At 36.3% G+C, this 23,595-nt stretch overlaps 1 protein-coding gene across 1 annotated transcript in view; it reads right to left on the bottom strand.

Annotated features, from left to right (window-relative positions):
- LOC148945330 (cullin-2-like) overlaps positions 1–23,595 on the bottom strand; it is a 90,912-nt gene that overhangs the window by 45,935 nt on the left and 21,382 nt on the right. The window contains exons 4-6 of the mRNA XM_089099008.1: positions 11,109–11,340; positions 8,765–8,941; positions 5,443–5,658 (exon numbers count right to left, since the gene is read on the bottom strand). Of these exons, the coding sequence (XP_088955134.1) occupies positions 5,443–5,658; positions 8,765–8,941; positions 11,109–11,340 (625 nt within the window). The remainder of the gene's footprint in view (positions 1–5,442; positions 5,659–8,764; positions 8,942–11,108; positions 11,341–23,595) is intronic.

The raw sequence follows: 23,595 nt of genomic DNA, 5'->3' as shown, positions 1-23,595 counted from the left end.
ACTAGATTATTTAAGAAAATCACTAAATCAGCCAAAAAATCACTAAAATCTAGTGATTTTTTCCTCATCTGGTGGCAATCCTGTATGTAGTTGATTGGAGATCCTGATTGGATCTCCAATCAGGAGATCCTGATTGGAGATCTGGAGATCCGGATTGGAGATCAGGAGATCCTGATGATCTCCAATCAGGAGATCCTGATTGGAGACTAATTATTTAAAGAGGAGGTTTATTCAAAATATTTGGGGATAGAATTGATGGGAGATAGATGCATCACGCAATGACTTGCTTTTTTTGCATACTTTTAGTTTGTTGTATACAATAGATGTTTTTTTTTTTTTTGTAGATTAGAAATATTTACGAATGAAAAAGATTTTGGACAAAATCAAGGAAATCAATCAATCAATCAATCAATCAATTTATTCGAATAAAAACATAACACATACATCAATAACAATAAAGATCCTAGAAGAGAACTTGTTAAGGACCAAAAAAGAAAACATTAAAGTAACGCTGAAAAAAAAGATAGAAGAATAAAACATGGGTAGTTAAAGCAAATTGGTTAAAAAATGAAGGATTAAATTATGTTGTTAAGTTTTGTTAGATTTTTGCACAGCGTGCAGAAACTTATGGCTAGCTCAACACTGGAGGGTATTTGTTCCATTGAATAATAAATTTGTAAATGGGAGACTGTTGGGAAGCACTAAAAATGTATTTAGGAATTATCTAGGCTCTACTGGATGAACAGAGACAGTGGGCTTCCGACTTATCAATATTATGATAGGTTAGTAGTTGAGGAGGAAGATTACTGTGGAAAGCAGCATAAGCATGTGATAAGTTTAGTTTTTGTATAATTTGATCAAGTGGAGCTATGCCAAAATCTGAGTACAAATCACGGGTTGGATATAGACGGGGAAGCCAAAAAACTGCTTTAATTGCACGGTTTTGGGCAAATTTGAGTTTTTTAGTGAAGGACCGGTTTGTATTTCCGCAAACTAATCCGCAATAAGAAAAGTAAGGAAAAATAAAAGAATAATAGAGGATAACTAGAATATCAGGAGGAAGAAAATAATTTACACGGTTAATCATAACTACTTGTCTAAAAATTATTGCTGTGATGTCAGAAATATGATTAGAGAATGACAAGCATGAGTCAATAAATACACCAAGAAACTTGGCAACCTCCACTTGTGGAAGGATGTCGGAGGAGTACTTGAGACCAAGAGTACGTTGAATTACGTCTTTGTTGTAGGAGGTTCTGAATAATACTATTTGACTTATTTTGCTATTAATGGTCATGTTATTCGTAAGGAACCACGCCCGGACTCTGTTCAGAAGGACTTGGGCAGAGGTTATTGCCGATGGTAAATTGGTACCAGTGATGAAGAAGTTGCTGTCATCAGCAAATAGTACAGGATACACTGAAGGGCCCAGGTCCATAACAAGATCATGATATATAGGAGAAATAAAATAGGGCCTAGAACGGAACCTTGCAGGACACTTTTCCGAACCGGTAAGGGCTGAGAAGATACTCCATCTTTGCTCACACTCTGTACCCTTCCAGATAGATAAGAATCAAACCAAGAGAAGGGAACACCACGAATACCGTAACTATTTAATTTACTTATTAAAATGCTATGATCGACCGTGTCAAAGGCCTTAGAAAAATTGAAAAATAAACCCATTACGGTTTTTTTAAGGCAGAGTTGTAAGAGTATGAACTGTGTGGTGCCAATTAGAGCATGAAAAGCTGAAAATTTCGCCCTAAGGCCACAATGGTGAGGAGAAAATCAAGGAAACGGAGTGCTGACTGCCAAACAAAAAGGGAGACAGAAATCTGAAGATGATTCTCTCGAGCACTTTGGATATAACAGGAAGAATTGAGATTGGACGATAATTACCTATCTCAGTTGGATCACCCTTTTTAAGAACTGGAATAACAATGGCTGACTTTAGTAAATCAGGGAAAACTCCGTTGATTAAAGATAGGTTAGCAATGTGCTCGATGGTCTCGTAAACAAATGAAGATACTGTCTTCAGGAGCTTATTACTTAATCCAAGACAGTCAGGTATAAAACTAATAGGGAGAGAACCGATGATTTGAAATACCTCATTGCTATCAGTTGGGCAGAATAACATGGATCTAGAATTGAAGCAAGAGAGTACAGCCTGTAAGGAGGAGCGGGAGTCAGTATGAGAAAAAATAATTGGAAAAATAAGTATTAAATGCGTCAGGTGCACGTAAAGGGTCAATGAATCTGCCATTTGTGTCTTTAAGGCGAATAGGTCTAGACTTTGAATTTCTATTTCTTGAGACTATACCATTAATGGTGGACCAAATCTTTTTCAGGTTTCCTTTGCAATTGAGAATTTTGTATAATAATAATTTTTCTTCGCTTCACGGATGAGTTTAGTGCATAAGTTTTTATAATTTTTATAATTTGATAGGTCAATATCACTACTGGTCTTACAGGTTTATATAATTTGTTTTTACGATATGAGGAGACTCACCTAGGATAATCTAACCTAGCCTTTGCGCAAAACCATTTGTGGCAGAATTTACCTCTTGACAATTTAAAACATCAGACCAGTCAGTGGTTCTTAGGCAATCGATAAAATGGGTTATATTTGCACAGCTGTAGTTTCTAGTAGGTGTTGGGATATTAATTTTAGAGCGTAGAGGTAGTGGTTGCGAAGGTAGTGACAAGTAAGTAGGAAAATGGTCTGACAGATCCGAAAATATTATATTTGAGGACAGGTCATTTCCCAGGGAAGTAGATACAAAAATGTTTTCAATTAATGTTGAAGTTGATCTCACAGGATCAACTCTACTGGGGAAAAAAATTGTGGGTAGAAGACCACTCGCGGTTACCGATTCAAAAAAAGTGTCAGATTCAATATTTTTACCAACATTGAGTAGGTTACAACTAAAGTCCCCAAGAACTATTGCCTTTTTGTGGGGTAGATTAATAAAATTAGATCATCATCATCGAACAAAAAAAGGAAAGGAACAGACATATAAGTCCAAGTGAATTCCCAAGAGCATCGAAATCGTGGATGTCCTGGAGGAACAAGTATACACTTAATAAAAAAATAAAAAAAAAAAAAAAAAAAAAAAAAAAAAAAACTGGACTAAAGTTAATAAAATATAAATAATAGGTAAAAAACACACAAGTTAACAAAAAAGTAGCCATTAAATTATTTCTAATAGCTTCCAGGCTTGGATTGCATTTTAGATCACTATCTAAAGGATTCTATAGCACGGGTCCTTAATGAAACAACCACCTCAAAATTTACTCAAAATCATGCACGGCAACAATACTTTGCCTACAGGAGCTTTGTGATTCATACTTAAAAACACCCTCCTAAGCCTCTCAGAAAAATGGCAGCCATATAATTTCCACTTACATCCACGCGAGGATAATCGAGGGATAACATAACCGTGGACTGATAAGATAAAATAAAATTTGAATTAAAAAAGGCAAGCAAAAGAGTACGAAATAAAATCATGTTACTTTTCAATAGGGTAAACTTCGACACTTGTGAATATCATAAGACATTGCTGCCTTTGGAATACACCCCCCCCCCAACAAACCAAAGAAGTTAATAGAATAAGGAATGGGAAAACTAAAAGTAACTGAATCTTTTATTAATGAATACATAACTTGAAGATACATTGCGAATATTGATTTTTAAAATTGTATACATTATTTGCACTGTATTATATCCCACCCCCTCCCACTTCTCAATTTCTTCTAGTTGTTTCCAGTGTTAGGCTGTAAAACCAGCGGGAGATGTGAGCTAGGAAAGTGAGCTGTAGTTTCACGTTTAATTTATCGCTTAAATATCAAATTGTAAAACAATATCCAACAAAAACACCGCATTCTATGTCCCCAAAGTAAATCAATATGGCAAAAAAAAAAAAAAAAAAAAAAAAAAAAAAAAAAACTGTACAGTTAAAAACAAAAACGCTTTCCAAAATACAAAATACAATAAATACAGTATTAGGTATGGGTTGAGTTACATTTAGGTCAGGCACACTTTATTACTCCAATCCATGATTAGCTCTACAATAGCCGCACAAGAACTGCCAAGCCAACTAATAAATTATTTTCGAGTTGCTTAGGATTGGTCCTCAACCTCGACATAATTTCGATCAGAAATGAATTTTGTAGCTCATACCATGAGTTCATTCAGCTGAATTTTTTTTTGTTGTAAAAAAAAAAAGATGTAAAAAGCACACACAGCATTGCATTGAGTAAAAATAAAAGAAGAAGAAAAGTCACTTGGTGTGATTTTATAGACATTTTTCATAGGCAACCGAGAGGCACCTCAAAGACAATATCTGCCCTGAAATTTCATTTCCTCAAAAGCCCAATTTACGGCCTAGTTTACATATTTCAACATACAAGATGCGGTAGAAAAGTAATGAGACTGATTTTTTTTCTAAACAAAGTTTTTATTAAATTCGAACAGCAATGTTACCCCTTCAAAACAGTTTCCTTGGGCAGCTACACAACGATGGAAACGCTGTTCCCAATCTTCGCAGATCTGCTGGAAGTCTTCAACTGTTATGGTATTCAGAATGTCTGTTACAGCCTTTTGGATGGTTTCTGAAGTCCCAAAATGACGGCCAGTCATTTTGGGACTTCCAAAATGGGCACCAGAATTTTAATTTCAATTCGAATGAGGCCTCTCACAACATTCTAGGACCATTGGTTCGATACGATCACCCCTGGGACAAAAAAACAAAAAAAAAAAAAAAATACACATGGATCCATGATCTTTCTTCTGGCAAAAAAATTTTACAAAATGCCAAATTTTCGAAGATGAGAGCTTTAAACCTCTGCAACAGGGTCCTCTGATACGCCAAATTTTACGGTGCAATTTTTGTTAAGATTACTTGACTTTTTGGGGGAACTTCCCGCCTTTTTCAAAATGTGGCAAATTTTCTCACGCAAATGTGGCAAATGTGGCAAATTTTCTCGTAGCTTTTGATGGGTAACACTAAACTTAATGAATCGTGTGTATTTGGAATCAGCATAAAATGCCAATTCTTTTGATGTATCAATTGATATCAAAATTCTGTTTTTTAGAGTTTCGGTTACTATTGAGATATTCCGTGAAAATAAAACTTCACTAATTGCAGTCTCACAAATCGCATAGTTAACGGACGGAGTATAAACTCAAACTGAGCTATGGAAGGGTCCTGATACACGTTCTGTCTCAAGGACAACAGCACCTGGTTGCCAGATCACTTGGAGTATCGTCAGTCTCATTTTTTTTTTTTTTTTTTTTTACCGAACCTACATCTAACTGTCGTGATGACACACAAACTTGCTATAACAAAACAAATAAACCTATAATATGGTGTAAAGTACAAAAACGTCCAATTTTCATGGGAACATAACAGCGTGAAACCATGTACAATAAGAAAATCTTACCTTGAACCGATTTATCATCGCTTCTTCTGCGTCCATGGATGCTGATGATTGATATATCAGCCTTTTAGCTAGAAGTTTGGCATAATGCCTTTGAAACAAGTCCTTATCATCTAGGTACTTAAAAACTGTAACAGATTCAGCTAGTTTGTCGTCAATATCACTATCACTTGTTCCTCTAGCTGATTTACGGAGCATTGTATCACAATATTTCGCTAACTAAAAAGAAAAGAAGTTAATGTTAGTAATGCAGTAACATTACGATTTCCAACTAGTGAGCTATATAAGCTCGACGCAAGAAGAAAAAGAGAATGAAAAATGCATAGGATATCATTTGTTTGGCGATAATGGATAGGATGATTACATTTTGAGAATCAAGGAATAATTCTAAAGAATAATAATTAAAGGTTACAACAGAAACCAAGTAATTTTCAGTACATTTATGAGCTAATATTCTTGCATTGACCAAGATATTGCAGCATTTCATAAAGGGCTACTAAATATATAAAAGACATGGAGCCAAGTCCACCTGGCTTTGATTTTGTCTTGTGGCCTCAAATTTTATCCGAAAAAAAAAAGAACAGAAACTGAAGAATTTTATTTGTATGTCGTAAATATGGAAGTCTTTATCATGACAGTTCTTTTTATTTAAATCGCTTAATACCAAATCCTCCATTTAAAGAACAAATTAAATTCCCTCTTAAATTTTTTTTCGTAAAATGGTTGTTCAATTGGACAAATGAGAGACTAGCTTGGGTACAGTTACATACACAGTACCTTAGTTCTGATACACAGTACCTTGATCAAAGAATATTCTAGAAATAAATATAACAGTCATTTTTCAGACAGGAATGGACAACTACATAAATGATATACAATACAAGGGGTATTAAAAAAAAATACATGATTTTTTTTGGTTCCTAAATTTTTCTATTAAAATTAGTTATTCTATAAAAAGTTTTCAACATAACCTCCATCAAGATACATGCACTCCTACAGGCAGTGCTTCTACCCTTTTAGACTGTTTTGAAATCTTGGGACCCCTGTATGAACCATATTTTTTCTGCATCAATTTCTTCATCCGCGCTATTAAAATGGACGCCTTTCAACTGATCTTTGAGTTTCGGCAATAAAAACAGGTGGGGTTGGTCCGGGCAATAAGGAAGTCGCAGCAATTTGTGCTGAGATTCTCTCAAACTTTTTTTTTGTAATGAACGAAGAATACGCTAGGCCTTGTCATGATGGAAGAGATTTCACGATGGAGTTTTCCTCAACACTTTTTAGCTAATTCTTCTCTCAACTTTCTCAAAAAGTTTAAAACACAACTCCTTCAAAATTACAGAAAGCGGTTGCCATTACTATGTTAACAGGAATTCCGCGTATTTTTTTAATGCTGCTTGTACCTTCTATGACGACACTAACTGATGAACTTTTTTTCCATGACTAAAGTGTGCAGTTTTTCATTTTTCAATAAAGTTTGCAAAAAATGTAGTGTTTCAATAAAATGTGCAGTTTTTCGCTTTTGTTTTTCGATAAAACTATTTTCAAGCCGCCTTGGGTGAAAATCTTTTCGTTTAGAATGCCTTATGAAACCTCTTGTTCAGGCATTTGTAGTCAAAGTTCATTATAGTTTTAAGAAAGTAGCACTGAGAGAGAAAAGAGACCTCTACTTTTGTTTTCAATTGCTTTTTTTGGCTTGTTGCTACTATCTCTAATCTTAGTTGGTTCTTATCCTACTTTTAACTGATTACGCCTGGTCTGTTATTATTTAACAAAAATTCAAATTTTTTGTTTCCATTAGTATTTTCATATAACAGAAAGCAAGCTCAAGGAGCAGAAAAGAAGAGCTTCAACCGCCATAATATTAGATCTATGCCCAAAAATGTACTTTTTTGCATTAAAAAGCTCCTGTAAAAAAGGACTTAAAAACTCCCTGCAATAGATGAACACAGATTATGTGCTACAGGGAGGAGTGAAAACACAAAAACAAACGAATTTATTGTCTCTAATTATTGAGGGAAGCCTTAAACACAATCTGTCTGGGAGCATTCCCCCCTATGCATCTTTAAGTTAATGTTTAGCCCCGTTAGTGCAATAGGTCTGTTATTATTTTTACTTAGTTACAGTAATTTGGTTTGTGAACAATTTTTTAACAGAGCTCAAAATTTTGGCAATTTACTTTTAAAATTTAAAAAATTTTGAGCACTGTCGGTCATTACACACGCAAAATTCTGATCACTTACAAATAAACATACGGTTTATAAGAAGTATAAATGCACCGTATTTGTGTGAAGTTAAACCAAAAGCACCAAATTCACAATTATTTTTGCATTGTTAAATATTTAACAATGAATCCTTCACAATTATTTTTGCATTGTTAAATATTTAACAATGAATCCAAAAGATTTTGGAATAGCTCCTTCGTCGTTTTACCCGTCTCTTCTACCTCAAGGGAGAAGATCATGACAGACAAAAGGGAAATCAGACAGAAAGAACAATTTCTAAAGAAGAACTGTTGGTCAAGAGCTCCTAAAATGGAAAAAATACCCTCTCCCCTAAGGAAAATATTCAGTCACATTTTCCTTTTTCAAACCTAATTGGCTGCCTTTCTTGATGAAATACACGCTTATCGAATATGTACAATCTCCAGCGGGACTTTAATAATTTTTTAGAAGCTAAATAATTTTGTGACTACTTTTTGTGGTAAACAGCACCTTTCTGGTGTCATATAATAAATTTCAAGGACATAAATTAGTCTAGCAACCGTCTTAACGTAACAGTCTAAATAAATTTCGTTTTCGGGTTTACTGCTGCTGGCAAAACTGTATAATCGTCGATTTGTCCTATTTTACTGATCTTTTACATTTTTCACTATTTCCTTCAAAACTTTAATAGTAAGGAGGGAGTTCTTAGACTATTTTGCAGGATTCTATCATCCTGTATGCAGGTTGTTTACGCCAGTAGTTCGAAGTATCCTAATCCAGGGGACAGACATGGGGTTCCGGGGTAATCCCCCCTCCCTACAAAGACCTGTCTAAAGACTCCTATCCTAGACAGAAATACCTAGAAAAAAAAAGTATAACATGCTTCTACATATAACTTAGGATGTGCAATAAAAATATGGTAAAAAAATAAATCAGAAAACAGAAAACAACAGAGGCAACAAACAATACTGAAACTGAGGGATAGGACAAAATTCAACCAAACTACCTCTACCTCTAAACAAACTAGCCTCCTACCTCTGCAAAACTACTTTGCGATCACACGGTTAGAGAATACAACTAATATAACTTACAAAAATAATGAACTTTCATCACATACATACCAGTTCAGCAGATCTTGAAACATTTCTATTTTTATGTTTGGCATTGACAACTGAAGAAGAGGCTCTTCCTAGGGCACTTGTGAAATGCTGGTCATTATGAAAATAGGAGGAAATCATATTGGCGTAGGTGTTGTGAATTTCCAAAACAGCCTCCACAAAAGTTATCGGAGCATTCGGCTGGATGTAATTAAAAATAATACATGTTATACTGAGACATAGACAAATAAACATACATATGTTACATCTCATATTCTTCCTATAAGAAGTTTTAGGCAAACAATAATTGGCTAAACATACCTTGAATAGTGTGTAAGTACACACTACGATAAATAGTTTAGCTCTATTTAGCATACATGTAGCTTATGTAGCTTAATACTATGTAGCTTAATATTGAAAACGGTAAAATTGGGCGTTTCTACGTTTCTATTTTACTGACCCCACTAAGTTGATATTTTACTAATGTCACTATAATACATAATTAACACACAGACCATATTTTACGGTTTAAACCTGTCAAAAACAGGTTTGAACAAGGTTTTGCTTACTCAAACAGTAGGGGTTACACATAGTAGGTGAAAGGAGATGACGGTAGTTAGGTGCACAGGTCTGTTGTGACACGCTTTGAACGCAAGTATTATTTTGTAATAAGCGACGGTTTGTTGAGTGGCGTATATCAGAAGGGGTGTAAGGAAAGAGGTGCCCCCCCCCACAACATGAACCCTCAAAAAGAACCTTAAACCGAAACGATCACTGTCATTATGTCCAGGCAATGTTTGAAAAAGACTGTGATATAATTTAGAAGGTTGGTGAATTTTGTTAATCTTTTAGAGTTCAAAAATCAGTGATTAGTTTCACCAAAGAAAACATTTTATATAGAAGTTTGAGGTCATACAGAAACATTTAAAGGAAGTATGAACTTCAAGGGAGGGACTATATAAATAGTGGAGCTCTGAATTGTCGGCTTGGTGCTTTGATGTGTTGGCAGTAGCATTGGTAAATCAAAATAAAGGAAGTACAAATTCCACAAATAGTATCTAAATTCCACAAAAGTTGGATTATAGAATGGTCGAAGTCAGTTATTCAAATATGAAGCTAATATAACACCAAGAGAGTAATAAATCAAAATAAAGCAAGTGGTTGTATGCAAATTTGGTACACACAGAATTTGGACCTGATGCAAACTAGAAGTTATTTATAATTTGGGAGTTGTGTGGATAAGAAAATATATTGACGCAATTCTAAAGATAGTATGTTACGTAAATTTTACAGGACAGTGGGGAAAATGTCCCACTATTCTCTTTCTTACTGCTATCAACAATTAGTTGTTGGCAATAGAACGATTTCTTTTTTAAGAGACCAAGATACGGCAAAAACAATTTAGATAAGAAGCTTTGATTTCCAATTATTTCTGTGAGGAAGAAAAGAGGACAGAACGCATTTTGAAAACAAATGAGAAACTCCAAAATATCTTAGGAAACAAGTAAGATAGGAGAAAACGAGCTGAACTAATCAACAGGGCTTTCTTTACATGGGAAAGTAGAATATAAAAACAAGTTTTCCAGAACACAACACAAAACCCCTTTTGAATTACCACAGCTGATTTGTTCCCGTGAGGAGCTGTGTTGAAGATTCCAAATAAGAAATACTTTATGTGGAAACTTTCAAATTTAAAGTTGCAAAGAATTCATTCATTCAAAGCAACTCCAGCGACTCTATACTGCATCAACATTTACTACTTTATTTTCACGGTTGTAGAAGATTCAGACTTTTATCTCAGTTTTCCTTGACATAAACAAAAAACAAATCGAAGAACTACCTCTGACGAATCTCACAAATATATATATATATATATATATATATATATATATATATATATATATATATAAAATCTTGGTTTAAGCCCAGCTGCGTAGGACCCTAGAAGCCCTTATCCACGTCGAAAAAAGAAGAAAATAAACAAAATTTCAGCTTAACATAAGAATTAAGTTTCAATTATTAGATAGTAAAAATTTTTGTTTACAAAACAGGAACTATTACGAGTTACCCAAACACAAAATAGCTTCAATTCAATTTTCAGCTTCTGATTCCATATATTCAGATAGTTTGCTTTGTTATAATGATCAATAATATAAAACTGAGGTGAACAATATACAACTATTACTAAAAAACAACATTTCCTTTTGCTTATCGGTTACACAGATATATGTGTATTTAAAAAAAACCCATCAGAATTCCCAAAACCGTAAAACTGAAAAAAACAAAAACAATCTTAAACGCTAAAGTAGGGCCTATACTTTTCTGCCCTTAGATGAAACAGACAAGAAACTCAGTAGAAGAGACTCACTTGATCAAAGTCCACATTTTGAGTTGCCTCTCTTCCCATTTTTTTAATGTGTTCCTCGACTAGTTTGACAAGCTCATTAAGTCCACCTTGCACTGTCTTCAATACTTGATAGGCATTAGCCAGGTCTTTGACTCTTTCTTCGCTTACCATAGTAGCCAGCGTACTCTGAAGGTAGTTTAGATGGTCAGCCACCATTCTTTGCTCTATTTCATTACTAACTTTGGCGTAAGACCTAAAACAAGTCAATGAACAGCATAAATGTTTGGTATAAACTGAAGACAATTGAAAACACTTTTTTAAAGTTCATGAAAAAAGTAGAAAGGTTAAGAGTACAAATATATTTGATTTGAAAGCTAGTGTCAACACCGATCTTTCGACTGACAGAAGTTACCATTGAAAAGCATTTACGCGGCAAAGTTTATTTAAGCGTTTTATTTTCACACAAGAACATACTGACTTAGAATTGAATCATACTGCCGAGATAGAATAGACCAAAAAAAATTATTATTTAGCATTTTCTATTAGTAATACGTCACACATATTTATCGAGCTGGTGAGAGATAGAGACTGAAAAGAGAGAGGGAAGGGAGAGAAAGAGAGCAAAAAACTAAAGTTCAAAACAATATAAACACTTAAGCTAAAGCACACTCGTTCTGATGCATATGGCACGCCCCATTTCACGGAAAAACTGTTCAGTTCCTCTTGAGTTTCGACCATATACTATACCCCTATATTTTAAACATCACTCCACATCATATCCTTCTCTGGGAGAGACACAGCCGCAATAACTCACAAGGCAATTATTCACAATGTAAATGAGGTTTACAGAAGAACAAAAAAAGTTCATAAGAATTCAGAAATAAACGCATTAATATCGTAGTATCTAGCCCAAGCGATATCTCCTTGACTTACTTTGAGTTCCAACCCTTTGTAGGCTACCAAGTGGCATGTGCGCAGGGGAGGGGGTGGATTTTGCTCCCACCCAGGCTCTAAAATCTTTAAGTTTTTAAGATTCTCCTTACGATTTCCTGTATTTTTCATACATAGTATTTACCCCCTCCTCCAAAGCAAAGTCCCATGTAAGTGCCTGGCACAGAGGATCATAATAGTATTTCGACACGTACCTCAAGCTCTGAAGCACCCAAATCTTTATGTTCAGCTGAATTTAAAATTTTGTTTACAGGAACACGGTTATGATGATTCACAAAACCGTGAAGCTACCGAACATGAATTTCCCAAGAAAAAAAGGGGATTGGATGGGGCAAGCTTTGCTATTTTCCTGCATCACTTTTTGGAAGTTTCAATACGTTCCGAAACCAAAATAAACACAGCTGGCAAGGCATGAGACGAGTTAAAAAAATTATAATTGTGGAGACAGCAAGTCTGATTTCCTCCTACGCCTTAGATGGAAGTGGTTTACTTCATAGGATTTCTAGACGAAGAAAGAAATATATTTAAACATCTTAGACACACACTGAAACCATATTTCACCCTAATACGTATTCAGACACCACTACTGTCTTTCATAGCTATAACGTCACTACTTCGATCATTGTATTTCACCTCAAATAAAGCCTTGTCACTCGAATTCTTTCATGAAAAAAAGATCAAAGCCCATTTTATCATCATACTTTCCGATTGCAACTAGGGAAGGGTTTGAGAGCCGTCCAAGCTAAATCCGATGCTAATTCAGTGACTGTACTTGCAGCAATTGAGCGTTCGATGACTTGGAATATTGTAGTCATCAACGACGATACCAACTAATTGGTGTAGTTACTTTAGTATTTGAGTCTTGAACACAACGAGGTTTACCTGCACAATATATTAAAGTGTGCATTTTCAAGCATAAATTGGAAGATTATAGCCGTTGTTAAGAAGATTCATATCGAAACCTGCAAACTGATTACTTTTGCTGACACAATTTTTGGCTGTGAATCAGATGCCCGTCTTCATGGACTTGGGAATAGATTGTGCTTAAGAGCCGACTGACAGAAATAGTTACTACACTGACAGAAATAGATTGGTGATTTAAGAGAGGAGATTAAAGCAGCGGAAGAGCCTATATTTGTTATGCTGACCAACAGACAAACGTATAGTTTAGAAAGCTATGAGTACAAAATCTTTCAGAAGAAAGTAACAGCTTCCGCCCACCTTTAAAATCTACGTCCGACAGTAGACACAAGGTTACCTCTGAACATTGAAACTGGAGGGTGAAAAGCAAAAGGACGGCAGATAATCCCCTATCTTATGACAGCAAAGAAAGTTGCTAGCGTCGTGAATTACGAGGAATGATGGGAGAGTAACCAGTGCAGCTGCCATCAAAATGGAATCAGAACCGGTGCAGCTGCCATCAAATACAACATTTCTTGCCAATCTGGCAAAGGAACTAGTTGCTCTAATACTTGTCTTCAAACCAAGTACCGTACGAAGAAGGCTTATAATTAAATAATCAACATGATAAAATTTTTTTTTTAATTACAAAAATACCTAGAATATTTCATTCAGATCAAGACAAATGCTTTGCAAAGTTATGAGATGCTTCCAATTAGATTTCCTGAACTGAGGGCGGTTAGGGTTTGGGACGAGGGGTTAGGGAGGTAGTAGACGTGGATATAGTATCTTTGGAATTTCAGTATTTTTAATAAAATATTATTTCGCCTTTATTGACCAAAAATTCATGTTATGTTATTTCCAGAACTAAACTGATGCTTGATTCATGAGCGAGAGAAAGGGGGTTTATTGACCTCGAGTATTAAAATAAAAACAGAGTGCATATTTGCAAACTGTATAGCAGCCCTACGCATTGCTGATTTTCTGTGTGTGCAGAATTCAGTTTTTTCTAAATCGGAGTATAATTTTGAAAAAAAAAAAAAAAAAAATGGAACACGGTCTATTTCTTCTCGTCTGATTTTGGATCGATCTTTTATATGCTTAATATATTTTCTTCAGTTCGAGTAGTGCCTAAATCAAAACTTTTGCGATTATTTTTCAGTTTTGCTCTTAGATTGACTGAACTATACGCAATATAATTTAAAAAAATTAAATAAAATTGGAGCAATCAAAAGGCGAAAACATGGCTGCTTCCAGCATCCAATGCAAAACATAGAATTTGCCCATTTAACTTATCCAAAAACAGACATCCATGTTAATAATAGTAGAGACAAAGGTTAAAAAGAAGAGAAATTACCCTATGTAAGAGGGAGGCTGCGACCCCGGCAATCATTCTACTATAATACTTTAGTATAATAATTATACTTATAAATGCATAATTATAGCGGTCGCTGTATAATTATAAACGCGGAGTAGATATGAGAAACGGGAAAATTAGTCATTTAAGCAACATAAGCCCTGTAGGTGAGAGATACTACTTCTATTCTAGCTAGCAAAAGCTTTTTGGCAAAGCGGATTAATAAATATGAGCCTAATGAAAATACAAGGTAATTGAGCCCAATATTTTCAGCCTTTAAAATTCAATCTCGAATATGTAATTTTTTTATTAAAGCCATTTGCTTCTGTCAAGGACAATTATCAAGAGAAAGGCTACGGAGTCAATAACGGCCTTGATTTACTCCTAAATGAGTCTGATCCGTTGTAATGAAGATTCTAGTCCAAGTGGTAAGCAAAAAACTTTGGAATTACTGAAAAAAAATGAACCCCGGTTCCGCTACTCTTTTAAGCATTCAGATTAAACGCTTAGGGCTGTTGTGTATTTGTCATGTCAGAGATTCTTATTCCCGGATATTTTGACTTTGACCTTGACCTTTCTAACTAGAAATAGACCTGGAATTTTAGAAGGGAGTGGGAGTTGAAGTTTGCTTTGATTTTCTTTTTAAGGGGGAACGGTATTGAAAAATTCCCGGCTATCTCTTCCCTGTTAAATATTTTTAGCTTGTCTGGCGACAACAGACGCATAAAGGCATCAATTTTGGTTTCTATCTGTTCCCCTGATCAAGCAACATAATCTGAGTTTGCTATTTTTTTTACTAAGCTTTCTAAATTAGGCTGTTTTGTGCAAATTGCATTTCAACTTGTCTAAAAGAACAGTACATACAAGTTTAATAACTTTAACACGGATTTTGAAAGGAACAATTTGACTTTTAAGTTGTTTTCCTAATTAATTCAAAAAAGACATTTTCATCAGTTTATTTAAAAGTTGTTACCATCAGTTTTATATTAGAAACTCCTGAACTGTTGCATATTTAGTTTCAATAGTCGGGCATAAATACCGGTGTGATAAACGTTCAGGGTTTCAACTTGTATCGGCTGACATCAAAAGTGAATGTTTCAACATATCATGCAAATAGGAGTGCTCCGTCAAATTAGGTTGCAGTCAAAGATTTTGAAAGAAGAGAAAGGCAATTAAAGAAGAACTTGGCCTTGTTAGTTCTCAAAATTACTTTGTGAAAGATGGTAAAGAAGCGTAAAAAAAGAGGCATTGGCTTGGTTACTGTGCAGAAGCACAGAGAAAAACTAAAGCAAAAATACAAAAAGCTTGGAAGACCAAGACTTCCAAAACATTTACTCGACTTGAACGAAACATCTCTTCATGAAGAACCTGCAGCAGAAATTCCAAGACTTTAAGTTATAACTGCTGGTCGCAATTTAGAATCGGATATTTAAAAAAATTCTCGCTGGATGGTTAATGTGCCATATTTTTTAAAGAGCTACGAACAATTAGTAATCAAACATATGTAAGTACCACTTGATTAATTTTGTATAATGAACCTTCCAAAGACATACATACGGAAGGTTCCAAAGAACCTTCCGATTCCCATACTTCTCTTAGGAAGTTGTTCGGACGAATTAAATAGATTTAGACTGATAAGCAAAGCAACACGGGCAACGAAGGAGAGGGCAAATGCACATTTTGTGTTTAAGTTTATTTAATGGTTTTCGTTCTTTTTTTAATTCTATTCACCTAGAGACTTTCAAATTAAAACACACTGAATTTGCCTTATGAAAAAGCATGTGACTTATGACCCATCAATTTTTATCGCACTTTGTCCCTAGTAGAAAAAATGTTTAGAAATGAAGGATAAATAAAAAAAAGATAAATTTTTTTTGACGCAAGGAGAAGGGCAGGGGATTGTAGCCCCCTAACAAATAGCGCAATTTCTAGGCATACAACTATAATTCATTCTATTCTGTAGCGTAAATCTTAAAAAAACTAGACTTTCATCTATGACCTTCTACATAGTCACTGGCAGATCCAGGGATGGGCCCACTATCGTACGGGCAAATGAAGTACTTAATCACGATTTATGGAATGTAGTTTTTTTTTACTTTTGCTTTATATATTTTAGTGCATAATTTTACATAATATTTTACCGGGAGATACATAGGTCTCTATAATATTTTGACAAGAAAGTTAAAAAAATGAGGGAGGGGGGGGGGGGGGGAGGTTATTGAAGCTTCAAAAGTTACAACCCTTTAATATCTATCCCACTTAGTCCTAGTAGAAAAAATGTTTGATAATACGTGATAAAGATAGGAAGTAAAATATTATTTGTCGCAAAAAGAGGCGTAGGGGATTGCAGCCTCCCAACAAATCACGCTTTTTCTAGGCATGCAACTATCATTCATTTTATTTTGTAGTGTGAATCTTAAAAAAAACTAGACCTTGATTTATGACCTTCTGCTTAGTAATATTAACAATTTATGCCAGGTAGTTTTTTTTACTTTTGCTTTATATATTTTAAAGTATTGTTTTATATAATATTTTACGGGGATATGCATAGCTTCACATAATATTTTGACGGGGAAGTAAAATTAATGAGTGTCTGTGGGGGGAGGGGGCGAAGCTTCAAAAACTAGGTTTCTAGGCCCTAATTTTAATTCTTATTATGAGAAGCACTTCAGGTCGTCGACTTTTTGTCGTAAAGTTCAGCAGATAGTTCTAAAATAAGAGCAGTGAATTTAGTTTCTTCAATGCTTATCCCTTGTAAAAAATAAAATAAAAATGTTTTCAATTACAATAAAATGAAACGAAAGCAATTTAAAAAGGGTTTTATTTCTATTTTGTTTAATTGTAAATGGAAATGTAGAGGGTTCGAAGAAAATATTTATGTGTAGGCCTATTTAATCTGGTAAATAGAAAGTAAATGTCGTAACAAGAAGTGAAGAAAGCGATGGTAGCATGTCTTAGGGGTTGCTTAATTAGATTTGCAGTGTCGTCTTGACACATTTATTTTTGTACTATTGAAGGTCTTACACTTCTTGCAGTCATAACAACAGAAACTCGAGTCTTATATAAGCAAGGCTGTATCCAGGGAAGGGGTATATACCGGGTTTGAATCCCCCGCCCCCTCCAAAAATAAGTGTGGCAAAAATGCGCACAAAAAAATTATTGGTATGTTTTTTAAAGTTTTAGTTACCTCCCACCTCCAGACAGAAATACTGGATACGTTCTTGCTTATAAGTACAAATAAAACCTTATGAACATCCTTGCTCACAATTTCCGTCACGTAGTTTTGCCACATAAGTAGAGGTGGTGCTCCGACTCCAGGACGAGACCCCTGCTTCCATCTACAACTTTTTTTGCTTTCCAAATAAGGGTATAGCCTCCCTAGGGAGAATGATTACGTAATGGGGTCAATTACCTCTTTTTCGAAGGTCGATTTATTTGATGTTTCTATGTGTAATAACTCCGGGGCGAAGGTTGCACATGCGCATTGAATTCTAACGGGGACAATGTTATTGATCTAGGACTCGAGGGGGAAGTGAATTTCCGAATCTTGATTGCGTAATCGATTGTGAATGTCTTGGTGTCCAGAAATATTATTTGTTGTTGTTGCTCTAGGCAATGTTATGAGTTTCCCGGAATTTGGAACACCTGTGCTGTCAACCTCAATTCACCTATCGGGAATCAATAATTCCCCTTAGAAACAACAAATTAATTTTCCCTTTCTTGACAGATCAATCAATCAATGACATCATCTGTCCGACTTTAAAAATTTTCGCCCTAGAAACATTTCTCCAGGAGTAGATCCAAATCATTAATGTCTTTGCCTCGGGAACAACTCTTTTGGTCGAACTCCAAAAGATATTAATAACCAACGGCCATGGAAACAATTAGGCAAGAAACATCTTAGCGATGAATTGTTTTAGCACGCGAAAAGGTTTCTTATTAATTTGAAATGCGTTAGCGCAGAGATGCCAATAGCAAAGGAACACGCTGAATTTACGTTTAGGGATTATTTGGGCGAAACCGTTTTAGACAGGTTATGGAACTATTTCGGCGAAACAGATAGGACATTTTAAAAGAAGATTTTTGAAGAGATTTTGCAAGAGGTTTTGAGTGTGGTCGTTATAATACACAAGTTTCATTTGAACAGTGTTGTGAGGTCCTCTAACCCAACCCCAAAGGGTTCCAATCCTCCTACCCCAACCCCGAAGGAAGCCCCCGGTCCTCAAAAGCCCCCCAAGCTCCCAAAGGCCCTCCACCGGTCCCCAAATGTCCCCCAGGCCCCAAACTGCCCCCCCGGACCCTCAAAGGCCCCCCAAGCTCCCAAAGGGCCACCGGCGCCCCCCAAAGGCCCACCCAGACCCCCAAAGACCATCCCCGGGCCCCCCCCACGCCCCACGCGCTCCCAAAGGCCCAACGGGGTCCCAAAGGCCCTCCACCGGCCCCCAACTGCCCCAAAGGCCCTCCCCTGGTCCTCAAAGGTCCCCGGGCTCCCAAAGGACCAACGGGGTCCCAAAGGCCCTCCACCGGTCCCCAAATGTCCCCCAGGCACCCAAAGGTCCTCCCTATGCCCCAAAGGCCCACCCAGACCCTCAATGGCCATCCCCAGGCCCCCCAAAGGCCCATCGAGCTCCCAAAGGACCAACGGGGTCCCAAAGGCCCTCCACCAGTCCCCAAATGTCCCCCAGGCCCCCAAAGGCCCTCCCTGTGCCCACAGGCCCTCCCTGTGCCCCAAAGGCCCTCCCCGGCCCCCAGAGGTCCCCCGGACCAGAGAAGCGCCACCGGGATACACACACACACACACACACACACACACACACACACACACACACACACACACACACACACACACACACACACACACACACACACACACACACACACACACACACACACACACACACACACACACACACACACACACACACACACACACACACACACACACACACACACACACACACACACACACACACACACACACACATAAACACACAACCACACACACACACACACCCAAACTCACACCCTCACACACACAACCACACACACTCTCGCTCCCTAACACTCCCAAACCCACTCTCACTCCCTAACGCAACCACCCAACCGCACGCACGCAAAAACACACACACAAACACACAGACACAAACTATCTCACCCACACACTCACACACACAAAAACCCTTACATTCTCACACACACACAAACACACACACATACACACACACACACATATATACACAAATACACACACACATAAGACACACACACAAACACAAACACACACATACAGACATAAACACATAAACACACACATATATACACAGATACATACATAAACAAACACACATAAACAGATACAAACATACAAAAAAACATACACACACACACACACACAAAGGTGAGTGTTGTCTCAAACATCTGATTTTTGATCTGTAATTTTCTATTTCTGACTTTTAATAACCGGATTTCTTAGTCTTTCGTAGGTGTGTGGTGTCTGAAACCTATGATTTGGGATGTGTGGGTTGCTATTTTTTGACTTTTCTGAGCAGGATTTCGTAGCCATTCATAGGTGTGTGTTGACTGAAACCTATCATTTGGGATGGTTAATTTGCTATTTTTGACTTTTCTGAGCTAGATTTCTTAGCCTTTCATAGGTGTGTCCTTTCAGAAAATTATTATTTGGGAGGTATAGTTTGCTTTTTTGACTTTTAAGTGCTATGATTATTATTCAATCATAGTTGTTTGTTGTCTGAAACTTAGAGTTTGGGATGAGTAGTTGGCTATTTCAGACTTTTCTGAGCAGGATTTCTTAGCCATTCGTAGGTGTGTGTTGACTGAAACCTATGATTTGGGATGGTTAATTTGCTATTTTTGACTTTTCTGAGCTAGATTTCTTAGCCTTTCATAGGTGTGTCCTTTCAGAAAATTATGATTTGGGAGGTATAGTTTGCTTTTTGGACTTTTCATAGCTAGGATTCTTAGTCACTCATAGGTGTTTGTTGCCTGAAACTTCGAGTTTGGGATGAGTAGTTGGCTATTTCAGACTTTTCTGAGCTAAGGTTTCTTAGTATTTCGTAGGTGAATGATGTCTGAAACCTATGATTTGGGATATGTAAATTCCTATTTCGGGCTTTTCTGAGGTGGATTTCTTAGTCTTTCCTAGGTGTGTGATGTCTGAAACCTATGATTTGGGATGTGTAGTTTGCTATTTTCGACTTTTCTGAGCTAGGTTTCTTAGCCTTTCATAGGTATGTGTTGTCAGAAAATTATGATTTGGGATGTGTAGTTTGCTATTTCAGGCTTTTCTGAGCTAAGGTTTTCTAGTATTTCTTAGGTGAATTTTGTCTGAAACCAATAGTTTGGGATGAGTAGTTCGCGATTTTTGACTTTTCTGAGCTAGGTTTCTTAGTCTTTCGTTGATGTGTGTTGACTGAAACCTATTATTTGGGATACGTAGTTTGCTATTTTTGAATTTTCTGAGCTGGATTTATTAGCCTTTCATAGGTGTGTGTTGACTTAAACCTATGATTGGGATGAGTGGTTTGCTATTTTTGTCTTTTCTGAGCTAGATTTCATATCCATTCATAGGTGTGTGTTGTCTGAAACTTATGATTTGGGATGTGTAGTTTGCTATTTGAACTTTTCAGAGCTATGATTCTTAGCCCGTCATAGGCGTTTGTTGTCTGAAACTTCTAGTTTGGGATGAGTAGTTTCGCTATTTCAGGCTTTTCTGAGCTAAGGTTTCTTAGTCTTTCATAGGTGAATGATGTCTGAAACCTATGATTTGGGATATGTAAATTAGTATTTCGGGCTTTTCTGAGTGGGATTTCTTAGTCTTTCATAGGTGTGTGTTGTCTGAAACCTATGATTTGGGATGGGTGGATTGCTACTTTTGACTTTTCTGAGCTGAATTTTCTTAGCCTTTCATAGGTGTTTGGTGTCTGAAACCTATAGTTTGGGATGACTAGTTTGCTATTTTGGACTTTTAAGAGCTAGGGTTCTTAGCCGTTCTTAGGTGAGTGTTGTCTGAAACCTAGGATTTGAGATATGTAAATTACTCTTTCGGGCTCTTCTAAGCTAGATTTCGTAGTCTTTCATAGGTATGTGTTGTCTGAAACCTATGATTTGGGATGTGTGGGTTGCTGTTTTTTGACTTTTCCGAGCTGGCTTTCTTAGCCGTTCATAGGTGAGTGCTGTCTGAAACTTGTGATTTGAGATGGTTAATTTGCTATTTCCGGCTTTTATTAGCTAGGTTTCATAGCCTTTCATAGGTGTGTGTTGTCAGAAAATTACGATTTGGGATGTGTAGTTTGCTATTTGAAATTTTCAGAGCTAGGATTCTTAGTCCATCATTGGTGTTTGTTGTCTGAAACCAATAGTTTGGGATGACTAGTTTGCTATTTCAGGCTTGTTCATTTTGAATTTCTGTCATGAAATGCAAGAGTTGGAAAATTAGGGTCTTAGTCCACCAGCTCAGTATTAGGGTCCCAGTCCACCAGCCTGAATGGTGGAAATTCACTAGCTCAGAATTGGGGTCTTAGTCCACCAGCCAGAATGGTGGAAATACACTATCTCAATATTGGGGTATCAGTCCACCAGCCTGAATGGTGGAAATTCACTAGCTCAGAATTAGGGTCTTAGTCCACCGGTCTGAATGGTGGAAATTCACTAGCTCAGAATTGGGGTCTTAGTCCACCAGCCTGAATGGTTGAAATTCACATTAGACGACACAAAAACTTACACACACACAAAAACTAACACACACTCACAAACAATTAAACACACACACCAACAATTACACACACACACATGAAAAATTACACACACACACACCAAAACTTACACACACACGATGAAACTTACACACACACACACACAAAAACTTACACAACACACACACACACACACAAACTTAAACATTCACACGAAAAATAAAAACAACACAAAAACATAAAAGCACACAAAAACTTACACACACACATACAAACAAAAAACTTACACACACAAACAAACACTAACACACACACACACACACCAAAACTAACACACAAACACAAAATTACACACACACACACACTCACACAAAAACAAACACATTAACACAAAAAAAAAACTCAAACACACAAAAACAAAAACACAAACACACACACACAAACACACACAAACTTACACATACACACACGAAAACTAACACACACACACAAAAAAAAAAACACACAAAAAATTACACACACACACAAACACACACAAAAACTATCACAAGCTTGAGAAAACTAAAATGCACAAAATAAATTACACACACACACACACACAAAACTTACACACACAAACACACGACCAATCACACACACACACGAACACAAATAAAAAAACAAACACAAATACACACACACACACACACACACACACACACACACACACAAAAACTAAAAAAAGGAAAAAAAAAAACACACAAACACACACGAACGCAAACATACACACACACACACACAATTTACACACACACACACGAAAACTAACACACACACTCCAAATCAGAATCACACAAACACTTACACATGCACACTAAAACTTACACACACACGTCAAAACTTACACACACACACACACAAACTAACACACACACACACACAAACTTATACACACACACACACACACACAAAAACTTACACATGCACACGAAAACTTACATGCACACAAAAACTTACATGCACACAAAAACTCACACACACACACACACACACAAAACTCACACACACAAACACAAAACCGAACAAAAACACACAAAATCCAAAACTAAAACACAAAAACACACAAACAAAAACACACAAACAAACAAACAAAAACTTACACATGAACACAAAAAAACTCACACACACTCACACAAAAACTTACACACACACACACACACACAAAACTTCCACACACACACACTAAAACTTACACACACACGCCAAAACTTACACACACTAAAACTTACACACACACACACACACACACACAAACAAAAAAACAAACAAAAACACAAAAAACTAAAACAAAAAAAAAATTACACACACACACACACACACACACACAAACTAAAAAACACACACAAAAAACTTATAAAAACAAGCAATAGCTAATACTAAAAAACAAATAAAACCAAACGCAAAAACTTAAACACAAACGCAAAAACTAACAAGCACAATGAAAATAAAAAGCACACAAAAACTAACACACACACACAAAAACTTACACACACGCACAAAAACTACACACACACACACAAAAACTACACACACACACACAAACACACAC

Source organism: Artemia sp. Qi Xiang Cuo, chromosome 13 (assembly GCF_049724085.1).
Source record: "Artemia sp. Qi Xiang Cuo chromosome 13, ASM4972408v1, whole genome shotgun sequence".
Classification (NCBI taxonomy): Eukaryota; Metazoa; Arthropoda; class Branchiopoda; order Anostraca; family Artemiidae; genus Artemia; species Artemia sp. Qi Xiang Cuo.
The sequence above is the reverse complement of the archived record's forward strand: the minus strand, read 5'-3'. Positions and strand labels throughout refer to the sequence as shown.